The sequence below is a fragment of the Larimichthys crocea genome, chromosome X (assembly GCF_000972845.2).
Source record: "Larimichthys crocea isolate SSNF chromosome X, L_crocea_2.0, whole genome shotgun sequence".
In the NCBI taxonomy this organism is placed as follows: Eukaryota; Metazoa; Chordata; class Actinopteri; family Sciaenidae; genus Larimichthys; species Larimichthys crocea.
This window is the reverse complement of record NC_040020.1, coordinates 33,900,314-33,925,899: the sequence shown is the minus strand read 5'-3', so window position 1 is coordinate 33,925,899 and position 25,586 is coordinate 33,900,314. Positions and strand designations below refer to the sequence as shown.

The 25,586-nt window shown below is 43.2% G+C and overlaps 2 protein-coding genes and 1 long non-coding RNA gene across 7 annotated transcripts in view; 2 read left to right on the top strand and 1 right to left on the bottom strand.

The window, feature by feature from the left end:
* Window positions 1-8,365, top strand: part of LOC104925375 (adenylate cyclase 9) — a 35,252-nt gene extending 26,887 nt beyond the window's left edge. The window contains exons 8-11 of one of the 2 annotated variants that reach the window (XM_019263981.2): window positions 1,679-1,818; window positions 2,262-2,291; window positions 3,341-3,626; window positions 3,891-8,365. In XM_019263981.2, coding sequence (XP_019119526.1) covers window positions 1,679-1,818; window positions 2,262-2,291; window positions 3,341-3,626; window positions 3,891-4,958 — 1,524 coding nt within the window. In that variant the 3' untranslated portion in view covers window positions 4,959-8,365. Of the gene's footprint in view, window positions 1-1,678; window positions 1,825-2,261; window positions 2,292-3,340; window positions 3,627-3,890 lie in introns of both variants that reach the window. The other variant, XM_010738981.3, reaches the window with a different exon arrangement.
* A 204-nt stretch (window positions 8,366-8,569) lies between these two features.
* LOC109139699 (uncharacterized) lies at window positions 8,570-10,658 on the bottom strand. The gene is made up of 2 exons (XR_002042271.2): window positions 10,530-10,658; window positions 8,570-10,410 (listed from the first exon to the last, which is right to left on the bottom strand). It is a non-coding gene; the product is annotated as an uncharacterized LOC109139699 (long non-coding RNA).
* Window positions 10,659-11,192: 534 nt separating this feature from the next.
* The window catches only part of crebbpa (CREB binding lysine acetyltransferase a), a 37,146-nt gene continuing 22,752 nt past the window's right edge, over window positions 11,193-25,586 (top strand). For all 4 annotated transcript variants that reach the window (XM_019263979.2, XM_010738979.3, XM_019263978.2 and 1 more), the window contains exons 1-2: window positions 11,193-11,319; window positions 21,108-21,823. In XM_019263979.2, coding sequence (XP_019119524.2) covers window positions 11,235-11,319; window positions 21,108-21,823 — 801 coding nt within the window. In that variant the 5' untranslated portion in view covers window positions 11,193-11,234. The remainder of the gene's footprint in view (window positions 11,320-21,107; window positions 21,824-25,586) is intronic.

Genomic DNA, 25,586 nt, shown 5'->3' with positions numbered 1-25,586 from the left:
CTGTTTTGAGTCAAGGCCATATCCAGCTCTGAATAAGTTTGACTCTCTCCTTCCAGCTTTGAGCCAACGGCTGCAAGCAAGATGTGTGATGTTTTGATATCTTGTTTTTCAAGGATTTTCAGCACCCCATTTCTCTATCCATTTCTCTCCCATCCTGCTCTGTCTCCCCTCTCGACTCTTTCCATCTCTTCGGGGCTTGCAGATCAAAGCGTGTTGTTAATTAGACATGCAGTTTTCTGGACTTTAATGCCTTTGAAGATATAAAACCCAATAACAGTCCTGGGTCGTGGTGGTGGTGGAGAGGAAGGACATGTGTAGGGATGAGAGGGTAAAAGATGTTATCGTGTTGATATAATCTTTAACAACCGGTGAGTGTCCCAAAATTACTGCTGCTGTCTCCATGAATAGATGCATGTATATTTCTGAGGGCATAACTCAGCATGTTTTACATCAGATGCATCATTGAAGACATTGAATATTTCTGACCTTCAAAAATCTTTTCTAGAATTTTATCTATTAGGATATTCTGGAGTTGTTTATGTTGCATTTGACATCTAAATTATAGACACAGTGTTATGTTATATTCCACTGGGCTAGAAAGAAAAGCAAAACTATTGATTAATAACACAGCTCTTAATTATTACAGGTATTACATTTTATTGAGGTATTACATTTTGCTAAACCTTAAGAGGATAAAAGGAACACCCACAGACCCTTGACAATAAATTTGGCTCAGTTTTATTTATATAGTGCCAAATCAACAGTTATCTCATGGCACTTTGAATACAGACCAGGTCTAGACTGTACTCTTTATGATATAATTTACAAAGACTGAACAATTCCCACCATGAGCAAGTACTTGGCAACGGTGGCAAGAAAAAACTTCCTTTTAACAGACATCGGCTGTGTGTTTGAGTTAAAGAGGGAGATGGGGAGAGGGAGAGAGGAAGGTGAGTAAGAAATAATAATGACGATGATAATAATAATAGTATACGTAGTGGACATCAAGCAGGACCACAGCAGGAGGCTCTAGGCGTAGCCCCAATCCATGAGAACCTGCAAGATGAAAAGGTAGAAAAACTATGGGGGAGAAGCTAAACTGCTAACAAGCATTATTTAACCATCTTTTTAATTTTACCTAAGAAAATCACAAAATACAAAGAAACTACAGCTAAAATAAAAAAAGGAAATGAAAACCTCTCGCATTTATAGAAACTTTAGAAAACACACCTACAGATCTAAAGGTAAAGCAAGGCAAGTTTATTTGTATGATACATTTCCAGACATAAATAGAGGATAGAGCAAGATGGCTCGTAATGAAGGTTCAGTCAAAAGCTGAATGTTACATACAAGTTTTTAACTTGGATTTGAATGTAGAGCGAGTCTAAAATCCTCTGACAGGTTTAAAAAAGCACCAGTTTTTTACTCTTTACTCACTCAGTCTTCTTGGATAATGAATACAACAGGGACGTTTTTTTTTCCAACACTGACTGATAAATAGAACAGTGGAAAGCCCTGCATTTATTGTGTCTACCTCATAATTACCTCTCCTACTCATCACACACTAGCTGAACTGCATCGTGTGTGTTCTCTTTTGTCTCTTACTCTCTGTTTTTTTTTTTTTTTACTTCTTAGCTGCTTTGTTAAGTCACTTTAATGACAAGCGTCTTTTCTCCAGGTGACCATGTTCTTGTGCTGTGCCACAATCCTGGCCATCATCCAGTATTGTAACTTCTGTCAGCTAAGTTTTTGGATGCGCTCAGTCCTGGCCACTGCTACAGGGGTCGCCCTGCTGCTGTTGCTGTACCCCTTGCACAGGTACAGGTGAGCACTTTGCACACATACAAATACCAAATGCAAAAATACGATACACACAGGTAAGTCGACTTATACACATGAGGGAGTGCGCGTAATTGTATGTTTGTGTACACACGTTACAAGCGAAACATGCAAGCACTAATCATCCTGCAGTGCTACAAGATCCACATGTATTTATGACATGAATTTAGGTCAAAGTAGTAATTTATAAGCAGCATGCGCTGATATAAAAACACATAAATATTATTTTATTGATACATGTATTACATGTATACAGTCATTCAAAATTTGTAACTTTGTAACCCACTTAGTTTGGTACTACACACGTCTATCTATGTGTTCTTCAGCCACTAATTTATATATGTTTGTTTATGTGTGTGCATTGTGTGTGCATGTGTAACCTTTCCACTGTCCTGACTGACACCACTCTCGTCCTCTTTCAGCTCCGGTAATAACGGCTTGCCAGTTCATGGGTGAGTGTCTCCGTGGAAACAGAGGGGTTTGATGGATGAGTGACATTTGAAGGGTCAACAGGAGCAACAGCTTTTCATAACAATAGCTCTCTCTGGCTTTTACTCATTCTCGTGCTTTCCTGCTCTTTATTCCCCTCTCCTTCTCCCTCTCTCTCTCTCTGCCTGTGTACACCAGCGGTGAAGGCTGCTAAATGTCACTCGTGGTGGAAATGACTCATACAGTCTGCGCTGCCTTGAATATTGTTTTAGAGCCACGAGTTAACGAACTACACCACTGAAGAGGAGAGGAGGCTGGAAAAGACTTTCCTGCTTTATCATTTAGCCTTTTGATTGGCAGTCTCTTCTCGGGCGTACAGAATGCAAAATCAGCTTCAATCATACAAGAGCACGCTGCTGTACAGTGGCAGTTAGTACACGTTAAGATAAAAGATGAACTGACTTAAGAAACGACACTTCTTCACACTTCAGTGTGGTCAGACCTTTGCCTTAAATTCCAAGGTTTCTTGGTAATAGTTGGAATATTATGATTTTATCCCACATCTACTTCGATTTCAGTTAGCGATATCCCACATCTCCCATTGTGTTTTTTGACAGCAACCGCAGAGAAGCAGAATAAATATGTTGTTTTTAGTCAAAGATTGTTGTGAGCATTGGGTGTGATTTATTGAGGCCAGAGGAGAAAGAAGTATTTCTGCCTCCTCTAGGATGAATTTGAACACAGGTGTAAAGTAGCAAATCCTAAATTACACTCTCGCAAATTGATTTTGAAGGACTGACTCTACAAAAAAAAATAAAAAATCAAAGTTATCAGGCCTAATTTAGGAAGCACTTGAACTGGAAATTCATCATGATGCCATGCCATCTACAGGTAGCATGCGCCACCACCTCACAACAATGAAAATGGAGCAGTGGTTATGTGGAGGATTCTCCTGCCTCCCTTTCCTCTCTCCTCTTAATCCTGTTAAACATTTTCCTGTTCTGCTGTGACTCTATTTGGTATTCCCGTGTGTCAGCTTGAACCTTTATTGTTTTGTTGTTCTCTCTCTCAGACTGAACATCTCCACATCGAGTGACAGTGGTTCAGCATTAGTCACTCCTGGCCCTGACCCTCTTCCACCCCGTCTTGACCATTTGGTCCCAGAGGCTGTCCTGGCATTCTTCCTGCTTCTTGTCCTGGTCTGGTTCCTCAACCGTGAGGTTGAGGTCAGCTACCGTCTCCATTACCATGGCAACGTAGAAGCTGACAAACACCGCTCCAACATCCAGAATATGCGAGACCAGGCTGAATGGTTACTGGGTAATATCATCCCCATCCATGTGGCTGACCAGCTCAAGGTATTTTTTGTCTTTAAGATTATCAGTACAATGCATGAATCATGTTTCGTAAATCAACATTTTTAACTAAATCCAAAAATAAATTCAGTGTTGAATCAAATCTAAATCAAAGAGATGAAAGATTCAAATATTTGTTTATTATTTCATATTTAATATTCATTGTATCACCATGAATATGAACACACTTAATGTATGTAATATTTGAAGGCATTTCTCTCTTAATATGAGCTCATTGTAGCCATCTTTGTCTCATTTTTTCCTCAGGTGACCCAGAGCTACTCCAAGAACCACGACAGTGTGGGCGTGATCTTTGCCAGTATCGTAAACTTCAGTGAGTTCTACGAAGAGAGCTACGAGGGTGGAAAAGAATGCTACCGCGTCCTCAACGAGTTAATCGGAGACTTTGATGAGCTCCTTCGCAAAAACGAATTCAAAAGTGTGGAAAAAATCAAGACAATCGGTGCCACCTACATGGCGGCATCCGGACTGAATGTGCGGCATGTGGCCAAGAACGATGAGGACTCTCCACACAATCACCTGAGGGCTCTTTTCAACTTTGCCTTAGAGATGATGGGTGTCCTGGATGATTTCAACAAGAACATGCTGGGTTTTGGTTTTAAGCTCCGTATTGGATTTAACCACGGCCCGCTGACAGCAGGGGTGATTGGCACCACTAAGCTGCTCTATGACATATGGGGAGACACGGTCAACATTGCCAGCCGCATGGACTCCACTGGTGTGGAGTGTCGGGTGCAGGTGAGCGAGGAGAGCCACGCTGTGCTCAGTGCCATGGGCTTAGAGTTTGACTATAGAGGTACAGTGAATGTTAAGGGCAAAGGTCAAATGAGGACCTTTCTGTACCCCAAAAGTGGGGAAAATATATATCAAGATCGAACAGAGCTGGGCGCCAGCGTCGGACCCTCATCCGTGGCACCAACAGCCAATGAGACTTCAGGATCTGTTGCCCAGGCAGCAGCTCTTCCTCCTTCTTCTTCCTATTCTCCCACTCCTCCTCCTTCCTCCTCCTCGTCCTCTCTTTCCACGCTCCCTCCTCAACCACAGAGCGCTGTAAGGCCTTCAGGAGCAGGGACCGGGCCTGTCCAAGAGGCGAGGGAGGAAGGATATAGGGACGCTCCACACCTCCCTGGGCAGCCCCCTGCCACAGACCTTCACCTCCCTCCATATTCTAAACTAGGCCCAGAGCCTAGCGCTGCTGCACAAGTGCCCTCCCAGGTGCAGCCTGCTCCTCTCGCACTTCAAGAAGAGGAGAACGAAGAGGAGGAGGCCAATGAGCTAACACAACTCAACGAGGAGTTTTATGCTCGTCTCTGATCTCTCCTCTCCTCTTCCCCTGTCTTCTCTGTCCCCCTGCTGCCCCCAGCATCTGCCTCTCCAGGACTGATTGCAGGTGTGGGCAGGATGTCGCTTCCTTTAAAAGCATAGGCGAAGTGTCTTTGGCATGGATGAAGAAGAAGGAAGATGAAGGGAGTTTGTCACTCCAACACAAACAGTGGCGATATATAAAAGTGGCATCTTTTGTGGGAATGTTGCCTGAGTGTCAGGGGTGGGTTAGACCTGTGTTGAGCACAGCAGTGTACAGGGAAGAAAGCTGAAAGGGGTTCAGAGGGAAGGACGCGTTGTTGGTGTTGTTCTTGATGTTTTGTTTTTTTTCTTATTCGTTTTTTGTTATTAAGTGCCTTCAGGACTAGAACAGTGAACGAACAAATATGAATACTGAACAAAGTTTTATCAACGTTAGACTACGGAACATGCTGTGGTTTCTTACTCCATGCTTTTATTTTTCAATGCAAGTATTTCTTTTAGAAAAATCATTATTGTTGTGCCATATCATTTGTTTTAACTTGATCAAAGTCTTGACCTTACGTAAGGGAAAATAATTTTAGATATATAAGTGCCAGTGCAGCATGACGGGCTGAGCAGGGAACTATGGGAAGAATGAGGGAATCACATGAAGCAGTGTTAATTTATGTATTCTGCTTTGACATGAGGGCTTAATACAGTATTCATTTGTGCTAGAGTCTTGGTAAAAGAGGACATGCTACGAAGCAGGCTGCATAGATTTTAGTTTGTGTAAATGCACATTTTAAGCACAGGTCTTGCACAGTATTTTCTCGACCACTTGTATTTGGTAGTTATTACCATGAAATAGCTTTTTAAGAAAGTTTTAAACAGAGCTCTTGTCAACAAGTACAATCAAAAGCACAAAATCAAATCACATAAGGGAATATAACTTTGGAAGAAACGTTGGTTTTTATAGGTGAGATCATAACAAAAGCAGGAAGGCACTTTAAATATACTAAAAGTGACACTCCACCCAAAATGTGTCTTCTGAGTATGAAACACCTCCTGTAGACCTGGAAATGGGTGTGGAAAAAGTTGTAGTTTGATCTTAAATGGAGCATGTTAAACGGGAATCAGATTGAACACGTCTCAAACAAATCCTGCATCATCATATACTTCTCTTCTTCCATCTTTATGCCCCCTGGGCTCCGGTCTTATTTCCGCCAAAGTATGGCTGATTACTCTTTTGCTAGTCTCAGTCTTCTCACGTGACGTGGTCTGCTTTTCGATCGGTCACACCACTCCATTGGAGCTCACTTGTAGACTAGACTGAAATCTGCTGCGCTGCATTAAAGAGCAAACTACAAACTTGTTACACCTGTTTTTTTTATTTTTTATAGTTCTGTTGTTTTGTTAAATCCCATGAAAAGACCAAAACCAACAGTGTTGATCTTTTATAGCAGGCAGGAGAGTAATGATAAGAAACAAGCGAGGGGAAGAGATGGTGAATGACATGCAACAAAGGTCCAAGGCCAAAGATGAAACAGGACATTGCAGTTCATGGTCACACCTTTAACCCCCCCCACCTTGTACTGTATGTGTGAGTGACTCAAAATAAAACGACACAGCCCATGTTTAGCCAGTGTAACAATGTGGCTCACTGATATGATGAAGGCGCAGAGGAATACACATCTAGAGATTGTGGAAACCGAAAATACTTAATAGGATGATTTCATCGTCGCTTTTGGTCTTTTTTTAATCGGATACTTATCCTTTAAAGGCTACGGTGGGGTGAGACTTTGAGACTAAAGATTTTGAGTGGAGTGTGACTTGAAGTGGGACTGTGAGGGACAATCACTGTGTAGTTCTTGATAGATGAAAGGGTGGTCCACAATGCTGTTAGGGAAAGTGTCGAGTACAGTTTCTATAGTACTGTGTGTAAAAACCTCAGATTCAAATTTTGTGACGTTCCATCCGTTGCCTTCATCTGTTGCCAGAAGAAAACAAAACAAAACAAACATTGGTCAGTCCATCAATATAGATTTATCCAGTCGTTAAGTATCGTCTGCCTTTAGGTGTGATTTGCTGTTGAAGAGGTGGGACTTGTCACAGCCCTTAATATGGAGGGGGCCCTCTACTGTATCAATATACTTAAATTGTGCCACTTTAATTGAGTGATCTATAGGTGCAGTGCAACCTAAACTAGCTGATTGTTTTGTGGTGCCTAAAAAGTATGACTGTATTTTGGTTTTCAGAAAGTTTTTTTTTTTTTTTATCATGCTGTTTTCATAATGAGGATAGATTATGATTGTATGTTTGAGGAAATTATGCTTGTTGTGCAGATTTTGCTGCAGTTGTTTTTGAGAAATTCCATCTATTTTTTCTTCTTTTCTTTGTTGCTCTTTTTCCAGTCCTTTTCATTCTGTCATTAACCGGTCTCCTGGGATAAGTGTGGTGGTGCTCCCATTGAATTACCGGCACCTCTGTAGTGCTTTTTGCTCTTTACTCACTTCATGCTTTGTCTTTTACTCCTAAAAGCACTTGTTTCCTCTTGTTACTTTGCGTGTGAGTGTGTGTACGTGTGTGTGTGTGAGAAAGATATTTAGTTTTTACTCCAAGTCAATAATACAGAAATGATCACTGTAATGTGATGCAAGAGGAAATCAATCAACTACATGGCCGCTGTGTAACTGTTATTTTGCTGTCGCTGCCCTGTCTGTAGAGGAGTTTCAGGCCACATTCTTTAACGTGGAAATAAAAGTTTGAAATATGTATAACGATCTTGCAAACACATATCACCACCACATCTTTTGGAGAAACACATTTCAACACAACATTTCTATTAACGTAGCCGTCAAAAAGCATCTTTGTTTACCTCTGCCTTCGTGCACTCCGAACATACACAACCAGTGCCTTTTTGGATTTTTGAGTAATATGTTTAATCATTTTGTGTGAGCCCTGATTATTTGTATCAAATAATCATGCTAACTCTAGTAGCATAAGTACCCTGAAAATCCCTTTCCAGAAGCTGTCACTCGAGATTGAGACACTAAAATTGCTACATGGGATCTGCTTTGTTGGCAAAAATCTTTTCTAATAGGCACATCTCTCTTTGTAACACATATTCTGAAGTTTGCCCAACCTAATCATCCACACCACACTAAGTTATGAAAACAGATGAGAATATCGGGTGTCAATTTTGAAAGGAAAGTTCTTGTTTTCCCCCCACATTTTCCAGATTACTCCTCTGCCTCACGTCGTTAGGTAATCCTTGGTGATTATCTGGGCTGTGTTGCTGCAGCTCTAGCATGTGCAGAAATGACAGAAACTAGCCATAGTAGGTTTTTGAGGTGTGGGACACCACAGGTTTATGCGCGCACCACCTCTCCAGTAGCGCACATTTGTACAGACACGCATAAATAAAATATTAAAGTGAACACTCCCGGCTCTGTGATCTGTGATACAGTTTGGGGGTGGGGTGGGGCGATGTGTGATCTTGTCTGCATGGGAAAGAATGAGCAATTTTCTTCTTCTTGCTAGACACACTACAATTTTAGTTTTGTTTCTGCGCCAACCTTTTTTTATTTGATTTCATTCTTTTTACAATTATGTCAAAGATTTGAAGATGCTCATTTTTTTTGTTTTGTTTAATCTTTCTCTTGATGAATGTCGTGTGGGTTTTCGTTTTGGCTGAGGGAAAGAAGTGTCGCTAGAAGTCCTGCACTCCAGAAGTGTGATTCTGCTTTGTGACAGAGAAATAAGGGAGAGGAACAAAGGCATAGTGATTTATTAGCACTTGTCACAAACATCACAGCAAAAAAGCATTGCCTAATTACTCATTTGAATGGTGACAGCTCCACATCCTTTCATTATAAATTTTTCTAGAAAATTCAACCCGTATGTGTTTTTTATTACACTGGGACAAAAATTAGACAGAGTTGTTTGATTTAAAATCTTTGTGTATTAGTTTTATGTTCATGGATGAGATGTATTATGTATGTTTTGTGCACATTACCCATGTATCATTTATCAACACATGATCGTAATCTGTACACATTTGCACAAAGCACTCAGTGTTTGTACATATGCAGTTATTTTATGTCACATATGATTTTTTTTTTTTTATACATGTGCATGTGTCAGATTTTGCCAGAAAACAATGAAAAATTGACACGTATTATCAAATTGATTCAATGTGTGTCTATTTGAGTAAGTGTGAGTGTTTTGATTTTATTACTCTTTTTTTTTCCTTCCAGCGTGAGAGAAATAAATCTCCAAGCAGAAAACAGCTGTGTGCTGAGTGCACTGTGAAGTATAAAGTGAAGATGAGTTCATGTCAAACCATACATGCCGATTAGTTGAATAATCAGACTGAATAGTAAATCAGAGATCAGTCTGTGACCAGGCTATATGCACATCACAGGTTGGCCAAATTTTAGGAAAGCATCCAGAGAGTCCCAACACTCAATAAAGTCGAGCGCTTGGACTAAAAATGCTGCTCATACTGTGTGTGTGTGTGTGTGTGTGTGTGTACACGATACTGTAGTAGGAATGTGCAAGAATGTATAAAAGTGATTACTTTTAGTTATTAACTCTGCATCAAAAAAGCAAAGTAAGAGTAGATGTCTAAAGATGAGCCATGAAGTGGGAAACAGTCAAACAAGAGACAAAAATGTGATACAATACAGCCACCACTCGATTTCTGGCATTTCATGTGTATTTCTGTTGTAGCTGTGCTGATCCGGAAGGAGGACGACCATGCACAAAGCTCTGCTTTATTTTGGTGATGCCAAAAAATATATATCACATAATATATTATATACATGTTATTGTGGCGGTGCAGTGGTCAGCGCTGTCTCCCACAGTCCAAAATCATGCAATTAATAGGTGACTCTAAATTGGCCGTAGTGTGTGAATGTAAGTGTGAATGTTTGTCTATGTGCCCTGTAATGAGCTGGTGAGGGTGTACTCCTCCTCTCACCCAAAGTCAGCTGGGATAGGCTTCAATCCCACTGTGACAGGGGAAGCTTTTACAGATATATTCTTCTTATTATTATACATTATTAAACAAAACAGTTCATGTGAAATGTTCACCTCAGAATGTGTGACTGCAGGTTATAATACACCTGCTTTTTTGTGTCCCCTTTAAAAAAAAAAAAAGAGGCAATCCTACCACCGTTATGGGTCATAACTTAATACCCAACTAATAATTTAAGTAGTTTAAAACTCATAAACATGAAACATAGAGCTGTTTAAATGATGAATGGTGTTTTTAATTAACATCCAGCATTAAAATATGTATGTTTTCTATTAGATTTCATACATAATTGAGCAGTAACGTGCTCGTGTACAAATGAATGGGCTGGCTCCTGCGAGTTGCTGGTGTGGCTCTCTGGGCGGTGCCGCAGCGCCCCCGGCGGCCGCCCGGCGCGGTGTTTTCACGCAGGGCGTGATAGCGCGGCCCCTCCCCCCTCCAGCCGATCTGGAAAAGAAAAAAAAACTTTTTTGTATCGAAGGAATCAACAGCCGCCATCTTGTCGTGGCTCGGAATTAGGATTTCGGTCCAACACTGGTTTTTATGTAGAAATCGAGCATCCTTACCGCGGTATGACAGCGTCCTCCAGCCGAAAACGACATCTTGACGTCGCCTCGGAGACATTTTGTGCGAAATAACGGGGATTGGCTCGGTGGTCGTCGGGCAAAAAAAAGCTCCGTATATCTGATTTCCCCTTCAGAGTGCGGCGATTCAGCCCCTGTCGCCGTGTCGGGAGCAGTATTGTTTACCGTGGGCGAGCACGGACCCGGTCGTGACTTTCGAAGTGATTTGCAAAAACACGGCATTTTCGTGCAATTGTGCATTTTTGTGGAGCTTCGCGCGATTTTTGCATGAAGAAATTTTGACGTCACGCAAAATGGGTACTTTGAACATCTAGAAAATTAACGACCTTTCCCCCGGAATGCAGCGGTCCACCTGATTTCACCGGATCCACCCTCTGAAGTTCGCTTTTTTACATGGGGAATATTTTATTTCGGGTTATTTAACGATGATAATGTGGGTGTTGGGTGTTGGATTATCATGGGGTGAATGGCGGTGGCGAAGCGGGGCGCTATTGCATCTCTTTTGAAAGACTCCGACTCTCACGGCGAGCAGCTAACAGTTAACTTAGCTATTAGCCAGTTAGCTCACGTTAGCAGGCTGCCAGCTTGCTAATGTGCTAACCAGGGGGGCTGAAACTGCGACAACTTCCCTGTCACAATCACATTTATCAACTCGAGCAACAACCAAGCCGGACAAGACGACCAACTATGGCTGAAAACCTGCTGGAAGTCGGACCTCCCACCAAACGGCCCAAGCTGAACTCACCTGCCCTGTCAGCGTCTGATGCGCCAGGTAAAGGCCTCGCTGCTGCTGCTGCTGCTGCACATGTAAACACCGACAGCACCTCAACATTTCTGTGCAAAACTGTCACTTAAACGTGTCATGCGGCACGGTTTATAAAGTCACCAGGTCGGCCAGGTGTGCTGAGCTATTTGTTGGTGACACTGCAGTGTTGTGGTTTTTGGGGTGAGCGTGTGATACAAAAACTGTGATGCCAGTTTATTAGGCACACTCGCCTTGTGCTAATGTAGTAGAGCTGGAGCCATGAGGTGTAACACAAGCTACAGTTAAAGCATGCACACTGAACATTATATAAAGTTGGACGTGCTGCAGCTCTGTCACACTCTTGTTGCTTTAGTTTAGCCCCAACTGAGCATGTGCATGTCTTTATATTAGCTTTTTTCTCTCTGATGGCATTGAAGAGCTCTGTGGAGGAAAAGTTGTAACATTAGATACATTTTCATTAAAGATCTGATGGCATGTTTGAGACAGAGCGACATCTTACACCCTGATTATCTTGCATCGTAATGCAAAGAAGAAGAAAAAAATCTATTTGATGGCACACTGTCAAAAAATAGCAAACAAAATTTCCAGGCAGTTTAATTCATTTTATTTATTGCGTTCAGGTCTGTGCAGAGTAATAATCAGGCAAGTCCAACAAGAGGATGAATGATAAACAGTGTATAAGTATAAAAACACGAGTTAACACGGCCATCTCCAAGCGAGCGTATGGACCTACGCAACACATCTGGATGTAATTGACCTTCCTTTGATTGCACAGTAAATATTTTATTTGCTGGAGTTCTTGTGTTACTCTATATGCAAGGTTCGTATACGACGTCTCTCTCTGCGTACGCACATCTGTGAAATCAGACGTGAAGGAGTACATGGTAGAAATCTCCACATATGTTCTGTGACTGCTGGGATTAGGAAATGCCTTTCTGTTTCGTATCTTGACCACATTGATTTTAATTTGAAGTGATTTTGTGAGTTTTGATCAGTTGAGCCTGATTTGTTAAAGCGTGATCCTGTTTTTGGAACATCTGCATAGATATATTTTGTACCCCTCTGGCTTTGTTTTGTTCAATTTCAATAAACCCATCAACTATCCAAAGGAGGTAGTTAACAGTGTAGTAAACTCTCACACTCTTCATGCAAGTTAGTTTGTTTGTGACAAGACGCAAAAAAAAAGATATCCTCCAAATATTTAAAAGTCTCTCCAGGCTAGTCATTTTCTTTCACGATGATATAAGACTGTGTTTCTTGGCTGCTTGACAGGTGGCTTTCTGATCCATTTGTGAAGTAAAGAGGCTGTTAGGAATTTATCTCCTCAGCAGCAGCAAAACACGTAACATTAGCCGGCCGACAACTCCTGTAGGACATTGTCGGGAACTGATTTACAACAGCAGACATCGGTGCAAGAAAATGGCTGGGTAGACAAATAATAGTCTGGCAAAAATTAAGGCGTAATCACACCATAATACGACACTCTGTAAAACCATCAATGAATGGTTTTGACACTAAAATGGACTGAAAGATGACACTTAACTTTTAGCCTCTTGTGGCTCGTTGTTTTGGTTTTCCTGTCTGTATGGTTGAGTGTGAGCTGGTCTCCTCATACTCTGTAGGCAGCGGTCTCCCTTTAAAAAAAATAAATAAAAATAAAGCTCTGGTAAACTCGGCTGCACACAGTGTTCACCACCAAACAACAGACAAAGTTACCATGTGGTTGGTGAGGCGAGCCAAACATCTGTCAAGTAAAGTTTTCGCAGGAGTCAGTGAAAACTAAAAGAGTATTAAAAGGCTACAAAGAATCCAAATGTCGGTGTGTGTCAGCTGGATAGTTGTCAATTGTTTGTAACGTTGACCATAAAAATGTAATATGGCTGTAATATGTTAGAGCTGTCTATTGGTCGACTTGATTCAACCCCTTAGCGGTGAAACATGAATGCAGCTTTAACGTACATTTGGAACGCAAGTCTGTATATTTGGGCCAATAAATTATAGAGATGTATGTTGTTAATATATGTTCGTAGCCAGGCGAGTGTTTGTCTATCAAATGGCACGTGTTGTTTGTTGAGTTAGATTTTTGTCCAGTCTGCTAGAAAAATAATAAGTTGGACAGCCCTTCGACAAAAGCAGCTGTCACAACAACAATGAGTTACAACGCCCATCACACATGGCAGAAGCGCCACATGTCTGCAGTGATCAATCACTGAACCTGCCCCGCCTACACTTTATAGTTTTCGCCAGTTCCAATTGGGACCAAACGGACCCCTTGGGACGGCACCGGGGCGACACAACCATCAGCCGTAAATTACTGCGGAGGAAAGAGTTGGCTTTCGCTCTTTAATGGCTGTCTTGCCTGGAGGTTTGTGAGCAGTAACCCTTCTGCCCCGACAATTTGGCCTCTGCCATTTGCAGTACAGCCTCGTTCTGAGTCGGACGTCCCGGCGGGTTGGAGTTTAGCCCTGTGGGGAGTGTTTGCATAATAATGTGGGGTAAAGCATATATGCTCGCAGCGTCTATGTGCTCGATGTTGTTGCGCAGTCAGGTTTTGTGTGCGTTTGGGGAGGGGGGTTCTGTTTAATTGTAGTGACCAAGAGCAAACACGTGCCCCTCTCGCTCTATTCAGGCCATATGTCACTCTGTGGGGTCCCTTAGCCCCTCTGTAAAATCCATTGGTAACGCACGTAGGTTTTATTTAGAAACCTTGAATTATGGTGACTGACTTGTGTTGTTTTTAAAGCAAAGTGTTAACACACATGCAGAGCTGCTGTATTTTGACCACAGTCTGCGAACGACTGATGGTGTTTAGCTACTACACCTCTTTTCTCTGTCAACGTCAAGGTGTGTATGAGCAGGCTGAGTCTTTTATAGCCACAAGTGTGCGGAAACCCGACTAGACACGGGTAAGGTTACCGAGATCTTCGTTCAGCTCCACGTGTAAGTCATGTCCATGTGAGTGAACCCACCCGCCAGCACCCAAATGTTTGCTTGCCACTCTGCAAATGGCACCTTTTTAATGCCGCAGCCGCTAATGGAGCCATTTACGCGTTCAGCCTGCAGGCAACCGGGAACAACCCTGAGAAAAAGAAAGGCGAGCAGCAGAGCAGACGGAGGGTGGTGTGTCACCACCTACTCCTTTTAATGTAAAGCGTTTATGACAACATGCTCTTTTTTTTTTTAAAGCTGTCTGGCAGCGAGAGTGATTTTTATTTTTTTTTCATAATGTCACTTGTGTCCACGCTCGGATTTAAACATGTTTCCCCTCGTTATAACACAATCTCTTTCCATGAGCTGGTATTGCTATTTTTTGCTGTTTTCACTTATGGACGTTTGCATCTGTGTGTGAGAGAGGCTGAAAAAGTCCTCCTGACAAAATTCTGCTTCTTGTTTGTGCAAACGTTTGTATGAAAACAATCTGTAGGATTATCCACCCCAGGTTTTCTTAATATATGAAAAACACAGCGCGCCTTTCAGTAAGTCTGATCTGTCCTGAAGCACTTGGCTAGAGAACACAGCTCTGTCCAGGACTTGAAATGAAGCTTTGCATAATCATTACATCTCTTGCATCTGCTTTTGAGTGGACCTCACATTTTGACTCAGAGAGATGATCTTAAATGTGTCTGTACGTCACTCAGAATGATTAATTATGTGTGACAAAGGTGTTACGGCAAAAATATAGATAAAATCTGTTACAGGAAGTAGAAGTGATTGAGGAGCACGACCGGTTACTTAGTGTTATGAGAAGCCACGGTAAGACGGCTTTGATCGACTTTTTTTTTCTTTGAACGATGTGTTAAATGAGTTAATGTGACATAGTTGGCCATAGTCTTGAACCTATAGAGAATTATCACTCGAATCTGCAGCTCGGCTTTACAGAGCTTCAGCAGGTTGTCAGATTATTGTCAGATCAGCTGTCAAACCTGGAACATGCTGTTTTGGGTCACGCTCGCTGCTCTCACAGCATAATTTGGGCTGCAGCAGACAGCTGTTTTCAGCACAAAATAAAAAAGCCCCAAAAAACCGACTGTACACTACCTGCTTAGCACCAGACGGCAGACAGACGCTGCTGGCAACTAGCTGGTGCACCATTTAGCTGCTTTAACATTTTAACGTGAAGACAAATAGAAGAAATTACTGTCAGGTATTACCTGTAGTTTCTGAGCTTAAGATAAATTATAGGGGCATCATCAAGGAATGTATTAAAAAGTAGGCTACTTTGGCTTACATGTTTATTTTTCAGATAAATGCGTCATGCTATTTTAAAAATAAATATGATTAATAAATAATACAGGGATGCCCTGATCATGGTTTTCTATTGCTGCCGATTTGACTGCAGCTCGTCTGTGAGTCATATTGGCCGATATCGATGGTACAGCTGGTAGAGCAGTGTTTTTTAAAAATCAAGTACCTTGAAAATACCCCCTTTTTAAAAAATAAATAAATAAATAAATCTGACTCATCATCAGCTCTCCATCTCCTGTGTTTTTCACCTTGATGAGCCTGATATATAAAAAAAAAAAACAATGTTATGAATGTGCTAAATATTCAATGAAAGCGTACATTTAATCCATCATGGCTGGAAATCGATTTTTACAGCGATTAGCATTTTGCTGCTCTGTTTTATACCGACTGCTGACGCCACAGTCTTCCTAACGTCTCTGTCACCTTGTGGCCGCGACGCTGTTTTGGTCCGTTCTCTACGCGACTTCAAGCTCCACTGAGAGCGTTTCAGAAGCGTTTAGCCTGCCAGACTTTGAGATTTGGTAGTTCTTCTTGTGTAAGCATTTGCTATGTAGCTAATCTGTTTTCCTTTTGACTGTTTTAAAGATCTGCAGTTTGTACGGGGTGTTTTATTTTGAAAAAAGTCTGGCTTCTTTATGCCGTTTCTGTGTCTGACTTCCGGCCAACCCGAGCTGCTCTGTGCAGATTGACGCAGCTTGCTCACGGCATCTGGTAAAAATAGATCAGCTGCGTATTCTCAGCAGAGCCGAGCAGAGAGACGCTTCTGAAACAGGCAGCGGCGGTACCGGTAGGCTTTGAAACATTCTCTCGAACCGCCGCGATTGGCTCCGGTGGCCTCAGCGCACATGGAACGCGTTGCCTTCTTTCCTGGTGGATTTTGTCCATACGACCGCTATAGGCCACATTCACCATTTGTCATGGCTCTAAAACTGATCCTGAACATTTACAGATTAATTCCATAACTGATCCACTAAAATTGAACATGATATGAGCTGAATAAATCCCCATTTTCATTAGCCTAACATCGACGGTGTTAATTATACGGAAGTGGTTTGGATGTCTCGAAAGCATCAAAGCGCAGATGATGATGGTCTGCAAAATATGCCATCAGTTGGTTCCAACCAGGAAGGAAAACACAACAAATCTTTTCTATCAGCTGGAACGGTGCCGCCCCAGCGACCGCATCATTTTAATAAGTTAGGAGTAACAGAGATAAAACACGTTTGCTAAGTTAAAAGTTTACCCTTTATACCAGTTTACCACTATATGGTTAATTTTTTGTTACATTTTTTGTACATACATAAATGAATTTATTCTAAACCACACAGTTTGCACTCTTTCACAAGTAACGTACTGTCCTTATCCAGTCTGTGAGAATAGATGGAGGCAGATCAGAACGTTTTGTGGTCAACATCAAATATCTAAATCCTTACTCGACTTGCCAGAGTAGTCTGACGCTGGTGTTAAACAGTGTTGGGGCGGATTATATTAGTTGCCCACCACCTCCACTTGACAAGTGTCGAGAGTTGACCGACGAGGGCGGCGGTTTTGGCGTCAAAGTGAAGAGCAAAGGTGCCTATTTGCCAACGTTTTGATTCAGCCCATTGCTAATATGGATCCTGATAACGTCAATGAGGCAATCTGTAAAATCTCGTCTGATGAAGGTGGCATCTGGAGGCAACATCTCTAATCAGGGCACAACATTACGGCCAGCCAAATGCTGGTAAAATGTGCAAGTGGCTGATAGGTTTGGTTCACTTAGCAGCCAAATGAAACAATCAGAATTTAATAAGTGGCTGGGACAATTTTCGCATTCACTAGCCATTTGGCTGGTGGATTTAAAAAAAAGTTAATTTTGTACATTTCCTCTAATCTACACACACACACACACACACACACACACACACACACACACACACACACACACCCCTTTGAGCACACCACAAGAGTGAGGCTGCCAAAATGATGAGATTAAACTGGGGAACAGCTGGTAAGTGACGTTTGCTGCGACTTCACAGTACGAGCAGCAAGCTAAGGACACACATGTGCTAATAGGGAATAATGTATTTACATTTATGTTCAGTTAGTTCAACTATTTGTGTGACTCTCTGCTTGGCATGAGGCAGAAATGAGCCAGAGAGATTCTGTCGTTAGCCCACATCCTCCTCCTCAAGCTTATAGACGCAGCGTTCAACAGATTTAACTATTAACCCGGTCACTGTTTATTTAAAAAATGTTTGACATGCTACAGTAAACACTTGAAATGTTGAATTTATTGTAATGCATGAACGGGTCTGATTGTTGACCAGCTTGTAGTTTGGCATTAAAAATAGACTAACAGCTCTATTGTTCAAGTGTAATTATTGTATTATTGTGTTTGATGCGCAGCATTCACTCCTGCACGAGACCAGTGGCAGTGTGATAACAGTTCTTATCACAGTTGGCATTGAGATGCTGTGCAGCTATAGACCGAGCTGACAGTGACGAATTGCTGATGTCTAATATTTTGGACTTTGATTACCTTCCAGTTAGCAAGCCTAGTCCAAAGATGTTGTGGTCTGCATGCTGCGTAGCTGACACAATTATCTGGGGATGCAATGTTGAGTCCCGCATGAGTCACCGAAGACTGGATTTTGTATAAAAATGCTTAAACCTGCAGTTCACTCATGGAAAAGTGAAATCCTCCATGATCCTGTCCTTCGTCAGATTGTTTCTCCACCCCACCTTCAGATGTTATTACCCACTCCAAGGACCCTAAAAGTGTTGTTGAAAAAGCAGTGGATAGATTACCTCCTGAGCACTAAGTGGCTTTCTTGCCATCCCTTGCTGTGATGCTAAACAGCGAGCGAAAGACCAAGCAGCCATGCTGCACCTGTCCCACCAAGGCCAGACACTTCACCCAAGGCTAGATGACAGACAGACCCCAGTCTGGACTAAGGCTGGGGCTGCTTGTGCGAGTATTTATAGCCCCCGACTTGCAGACAGGAGCCACAGGGGATGTAACCAAAAAAAAAAAAAAAAAAAAAACGGAGAGTAGTGTGACGATCGGTCACTTAAAGAAAGAAGATAATTAGGTGAAGGAGCAAAAGAAGGACAGAGTAATGGGAAGCAAATGGAAGCCTGGAAAGTGGGGAGGAAAAAAAGGCTTCAGGAAGAGAAAAGTAGTGCTCCTAATCTGTCTCCCCTCCCCCTCCTCGCATGGTTGGGGCTCCCCTGACTGCATGTGGCGCTACCTAACCAAAACATTGCTTTGCATTTTTGGTGTTGTGCCAAGAAGCCCGGGGGTGAGGTAGGGGTGTGTGTGTGTGTAGGGGTGTGTGTGTGTAGGGGTGTGTGTGTGTAGGGGTGTGTGTGTGTGTGTGTGTGTGTGTGTGTGTGTGTCCATTCAGAAATGAATGCAGGGCCAGGCCTGAGGGCATGTGGTTGAATTGAATACTGCTGCTCTGAGAGCATCCATGTGGCTGCTGGTTAGAGAGGAGGAGGCTTAGAGGAGCGAGCGAGGGAGGGAAAGACGGATGGTCCCTTCAGTCTTAAACAAGCTTCCTCCACATGGAGCACCTGCTTGCCTGATGCCAGGGACAGACAGCGGGCTAGCGCAGCAGATCTGGAGGGCTGTGTTTACTCAGGGAGGTACGTAGGCCAAGTGCCCTCATTAAAGGCTGGATTCTGACTGAATCTCAATGAAGACATCCAGCAGTAGCAGCAGACGGCAGATGGGAGGGTGACTGCCTCACTGTGTCTCGCTCTGTCCCGTCCTCTCCCATCATGTAGCCTTAAGCCTCGCTCATCATATGCTAATAACTGATGAGCTCGATTTGATTTGGCTGCGTCTTTGATAAAGTGACATTCCTGAGCTCTCAGCTGTGCAGTTAAAGGAAATAGCTGTCTAAGTAAGCCACGGTGCTACCAGACACTCGTAAAGTGGCCCACTCTTTTATTTCAAAATAAGGATACACTGTTTGACTTGTTACAGATGAGCAAATCTGTCTTGAAGAGTTGAGCTCACTTGATGAGAATTATGACGACCATTTTAGCCCACTCAAGTCATTTTAAGCTGGGCGGGTTAAGCAACACAATCCTGGTTTTAGCAGGCATTCAGACTCAAAACATCTCTTTGTTAAAATTACACAAGGAGGGGTGTTGCTTCCAGGAGTCCATGACATATGAAATACAATCTAGAAGGTCAAGTAGCAGGTCCATTAATTTGAGGCCTTATCAGATGTCAGAACACAATCATAACTCAAAACGTAGAAATGTTGTGACCTCAGAAATGTGGACTTTGACGTTTTTGATTGGCCACCACAACACCTTGCTAGATGACCCTGCTTTTTTATGGTAGGCACTGCTGCTTAAGTGAATGAAGGGAGTATTTCACACAGAGCTGAGTTGGTCTTGCAGATTTAAGCTTATTTTAATGAAGGGAAAATTATATTTATTCAAGTTTTCCAGTTTCTTACAAATTACAACTTTTTACTGAACCAGCTTTGTCCTGCACATAAAAAATATCCCCACGCTACAATACCTCACTAATTGAAAGGATTTTGCGGTTGGTTTATTGTAACCGAGGGGTGATAAGAACATGTATGATCTTTTTGCATGGGACGATATTGCAATAGAATAGTGGTAAAAACAGGAACTAACACTGGTGGTCCAGTTCAAGAGCAGCAGGCGACATGTGCTTTTAATACAGAGTGACAAAATCTCTGCCACAGACCCTGGAAAAAGCTTTTACTGTGACTTCTCAGTCATTGAAAACCACTTGTGCCTCACCTGCCTCACAGTCTGTTGTCTGCAGTTCAACTTTGAAAGCAACACTCACCAGCCATAACCTAGACAGGAGAGGGTAATATGGAACCAGTGATGGAGGCGGTGCATTAAACCTGTGTAGTCTGGAACGCCAAACACAAACAGTGACCAACAAGCACCCATATGAGACTTTTTTTTGTCGAACTGATTGATTAGTCATCGGCTAAGAAAAACACCTCTCGAATGCACACACACACACACACACACACTTCTCAGCTCTTCTTGCTGTCGCAGTCACTTCACCTCAAACAAATCATGGCTCCTCAGGGACGCAGCATTACGCTCACACCTCTGGATGGTGTGACACAAATATTCCTCCACTGCCCAGCAGGAACCCTGAATGCTGCTGGATTCTCTCTCCCTCTCTTGTCACACTTGCGTTTGTCAGCCAGTAGCGATGCTCTTATTATCACGCTTCGTCTTGTTTCTTTCCTTGCGCTGCAGGGACACAGCCACAGTGCTGCACCAGTTAGCATGTTGGCTCATTATACTCCCACAGTTTGAGAATATTTGGATGGGGAGGAGGGTCAGCAGGGAGTAAGAGGATATTTGTTTGATTTTGACATCTACTGTCATGTGTGTGGGTTGAGTTGCCTGTGGTGCATGGAGAAGATAGAAATCCATAGCACGAAATACTACTTGGACAGGCTTCTCTGATGATTATATGCAACATTTGTAATCCACTACAGCACGTCAGAAACCTCTCTAAAATATAATGAATTAATTTTCATTTTCTTTTCTAGATCTGGGATCACTATCCTGGGATGATCTGGAAAATGACCTTCCAGATGAGTTGATCCCTAATGGAGGAGATCTGAGCCTGATGGGCGGGATGCCTTCAAACGGTGGCGCAGCACCGGGATCTGGCACCCCAGCAGGCAACGCCGGTGGCAGTGGTGTCCCGGATGCGGCTGCTAAGCACAAGCAGCTCTCAGAGCTCCTTCGAGCAGGTAGCACCTCCAGTATCACAGGTGCCGGTCTGAACTCAGCTAGCCCTCAGCCCGGTGGGATGGGGCCTCAGCTGGGAACACCGTTGGGAAAGAGCCCCCTTGGCCAGGGCTCCCCCAACAACCACCCGTCCCCGCAGGCCCAAAAAGCAGGAACACCAACTGGAGTAGCAGGACAGAACAACAACAGTAATCCTGCAACAATGGGCCTGAACACAGCTGGCTTCAACCAGGCCATGATTAACAATAGCCAGGGCCACGGTGGACTCCTGGCCCAGGGAGGACAGCCCCAACCAGGGCAGGTGATGAATGGCGGTCTTGGACCTGAAGCTGGGAGAGGACGAGGAGCAGGGGTGGCAGGCATGCAATACCAAGGGCCGACCATGCAGGGAGCTGCACCAGGACCAGGAGGAGCAGGGAGCGCGTTGGCAGAGACACTCACCCAGGGAGGACAGCAGATGGGGGCTCACGCCACCCTCAGTGCAGCTCAGCAAGCAGGCAACATGAACAAGGTGAGTCACGTACCATACATCCCATCGCCAGTTTTGTTAAGTGAAGTCATTTAGAGGCAAGAGTCTCTCAAGACCTGGAACATGTCGCTGACTCTGATCCCTTATTCATGGTGGATGTTCGGTGAGTGGAAACTTCTTGTGCAGACTCCCGACAGACAAAAGAAACTCGAGGATACCTTTTTTGTGTGTGTTGGTGCTCTGGGCTCCATTATTCTTTCGATAACTAACATGTTCAAAATGATGTTCTGTCTCATGCAGCAACTCTGAACCCAACAGAAGCTTTAAATACGTCAGTCCTACCTGAATTTACTTTGGATAACTGCATTGGCTGACAAGGCCTGATGACTATGAAGATGAATTTAATTGACTACATTGACACAGCAAAGTTAAAAGTACCCCGTGGAGTTTTCACCGTGAACAAACAAGACTTTTTTTCTCACACAGAAAAAAATACAGCGTGTCATTAAAAACCACAAAAAAACAAACGCATTAAAGCTTTTCCTACCTCATAAACATTTTCAAAGGCTTACTTTTCTTTTTTTAAACCAGCATTGTTTACATAGACACTGCCTTCCTCTTCTCTAGTTTTATTGAGCACATTCCTGCCTTTAGTGCACATTACCACCATACTGTCGATATTCATTAATAACCTGTTTGTTTGACGTTACAAACAATATGGCAACCTTCATATTAAGGTCCAACAACAACATTGTCCATCAGTTTGGGTAAAACTAAGATATATATTTTATGAAGAAAATAGTTTTAGGATTTTCCCCCAATGTCCCCCGGCTACACATCCTCAGTGTAATTTATGTTTCATGGTGGACAGATCGCTTTAGTGTTACTTGCTAAGTAGCTAATCGCTAACTGTATCTCCTGTCAGTGGGCAGCTGCTCAGCAGGCCTCCAGTGAACACAACCAGACCAACAGGCAATACGGCATTTAAAGGGGTTTCCTGATTGAAAGATGGTTTATCTGGCAGGTCAAGCACATCTGGTACCTAAACCGTGAGCTCGGTCAGACGTGCAGCTGTGTTAGATTTGCTCACTCAGCCCTGGGATGCCAGGAGCCATACCCCGCTAAACTATCTTGGAGCCTGCTGTTAAACTGGCCTCCCTCAGTCTTGGATGCTGTATTAAGGTGAATATCTGAATAGTCCAGGTTCGCTGGAAGCTTTGGGAAGAGTTAAAAGGTCTGCCAGACCACTGTGTGTTACACCCCTACTGTAATGCAACTATACAGTGCTATTGGCCGCTGTAAACGACAATCAATATCCGAGATAAGTCTGTCTTTAACTGCCTGTTTTTCAGGAAAACACTAAGTGGAAGCAAAAAGCACCTCGAGTCATTTCATAGGAACAATTCTTAATGTGTGACTGCAGCCTGGTCACTGCCAACTCCATTGCTTGTCTGGCGAGGGTATAGACCGCTGTGTGCTTCCTCTAATAATCGATGGTGTCACCACCTTTTGAAGTAAAGGGATTTGTTGCTCTGCTATTGCTGCAGCGCCTGTCATACGGCAAACTGGCAGAGCCGTCAGTGAGCTCATCCTGGGCCCAAGGTCTGCATACAGTTGCTTATTTTTTATGTGTCTTTTAATTGGCTGGTTAATAAGAGTGGAGATGTTCCGTTGCTGACCATAACACCACTCATGCTTTGTCTCATATGATTTTCACCAAAGCCTTTGAGATCATTGAAACTGACTTTTATTGAAGCTCCAAATTGCCTTTTTTTTTTTTTTGCATGTGTGCCGTATGCGTTGGTACGTTCATCTGCTCAGTCTCTTCTCCCCCTCCGCTCATTTTTCAGTGCTCCGATTGTTCAGAAATGAAATTTACACTCCACACTTGGCAGCTCTGCTCTCACTTTTGGCACGGACTTCATATTGACACTGCTGTCAACTGCTCAGTCATTGTTAAGATTAGTCCTGGGACTGAAGCATGCACGCACACGTGTGAGTGAGTTCACAGTGTCATTAGTCGCTTCTATGTAATGCTGCCACCGATGTGGTTTCTCAGGAAATCGGTAGGAAGCTATCTGTTTTACTGGCTGTGTCAGAGCCAAGACACTCGAGCGGTATGTAACCACAGCACAGACACACACACGCAGATGCTGCGAGCTACCGAGAAGAGACTTGGAAGAGATCTACGCGTGCTTTACCCACAAGAAAGATAAAAAGCCGATGTAGTATATGTGAGGAGAATGTCAGCATTTGCAGGAAAAGGTGTGTGTGCTGTGGGCTTAACCGATGTCCTGTGAATTATCATGTCACCAACGCCGCCTCTATGGAGATAAACCCACTAGTCTTTGTGTGTGGTTTCCTCTATTGTGCTTTAATTGCCAGGACTGTAAATCTCTTTCTGGGCATTTGTGTTGGTTAGAGACTGCTGTCACTCCTTTCCGCCCCATGCTCCTTTTGTTATTGTATACGCATGAACACTCCCCTTGCTTTATTGGATGGCTGCTTGCCCTGTCAGTCACGCAGGGAAAGACGGGCATTGTAAACCACTTAATCAGTTAGAATGACGGAGGGCGTGTGCAGTGAGGTAGAGGGAGGGCGGGCAGCTCAGCTGAATAGTCTGGCCTGGCAGCGGAGCGGTGAGATGATAGTTGGCAACTGTCCTGCCTGCCGATGTGTGGAGTGTGTCAGAGAGCGGAGGACTGAATGGGGAAGAGGGGGTGTGCGTTTCTGTGTGTGTGTGTGCGTGTGTGTGTGCAACTGTGTGTGTCCCCGCCTGCTCAGCTGTGTTGAAAGGCTGCCAGTGTCTGGTCGTCTCAGCTGGGTCTTTTTTATCTGGTCTGTTGGAGCGGTGTCAACAGCCTGAGGGGATACAGCCTGGCCTGGCATGGCTGCTCTGGTCTTCCAGCAGCTTTGTGGATGAGGGAGCAGCAGCAAGTTGATCAATGTGTAAAACCATGGCACTAACAAGGATTTTACTCCCCCACGGTGCCTCGCATCTTAATGTATGCTGCAATGGTTCTAGTTGAGGGATATCTCTCTCCTGTCACACATTGACGTATCGATAAATATTGTATTAGCACATTTTATGGAAAATAAACAGAAAAAACACAAATGTAGATCAAATAACCAGATAATAAACAGAAAAAACACAAATGTAGATCAAATAACCAGATGATGCAACAAAATAAACGTCCCTTAAAGTCCCATTGTGCAACTTTTCTACCATAAAATAAGACTGTCATTGTGATGCTTCATTAATGCGTAATTAAGTGAATGGTGTCTCTCGTCCCCATAAGCCTTTTCTTGCACTTTGTAACTTTGTGCTCCAGCTATGATCACCCATTAGTCACACACACCACCAACTATTTTATTGATTTTGGTGAAGCCGGTTCATATTTTATGTAGAAAATCTTATCAACTCTGTGATTTACAGAGTTTCCTGATGGACAGTGAAGTAAACTGCTGTGAACTGTAGCTGCTGCTAGCTAATGTTAGCTCAGTTTGTTATTCGCTCGAGCGCTGGAGGAGTGTTAGTTAATTAGTTAAATGAGAGAGTTAGAAGAGAAGATTTTTAGGCCCGGGGCACAGCAGGATGCTGAAAGGAAGCAGTGTTGTGTCAGAACCGGAGCTGGGAAAGCAAGCTTAGGAGCTTCTACAGACATGATGGCAGAGTAAGCTAAGAAGAGGGACATGAGAGTGGCAGAGGCTGCTGGGCAAGAGTAAATCAGGGACTGACTGAAGTAATATTAGCTGGCTGCTATGTCTTCTGATGTCGCTCTTGACTGACAATTGACTGTAAGCA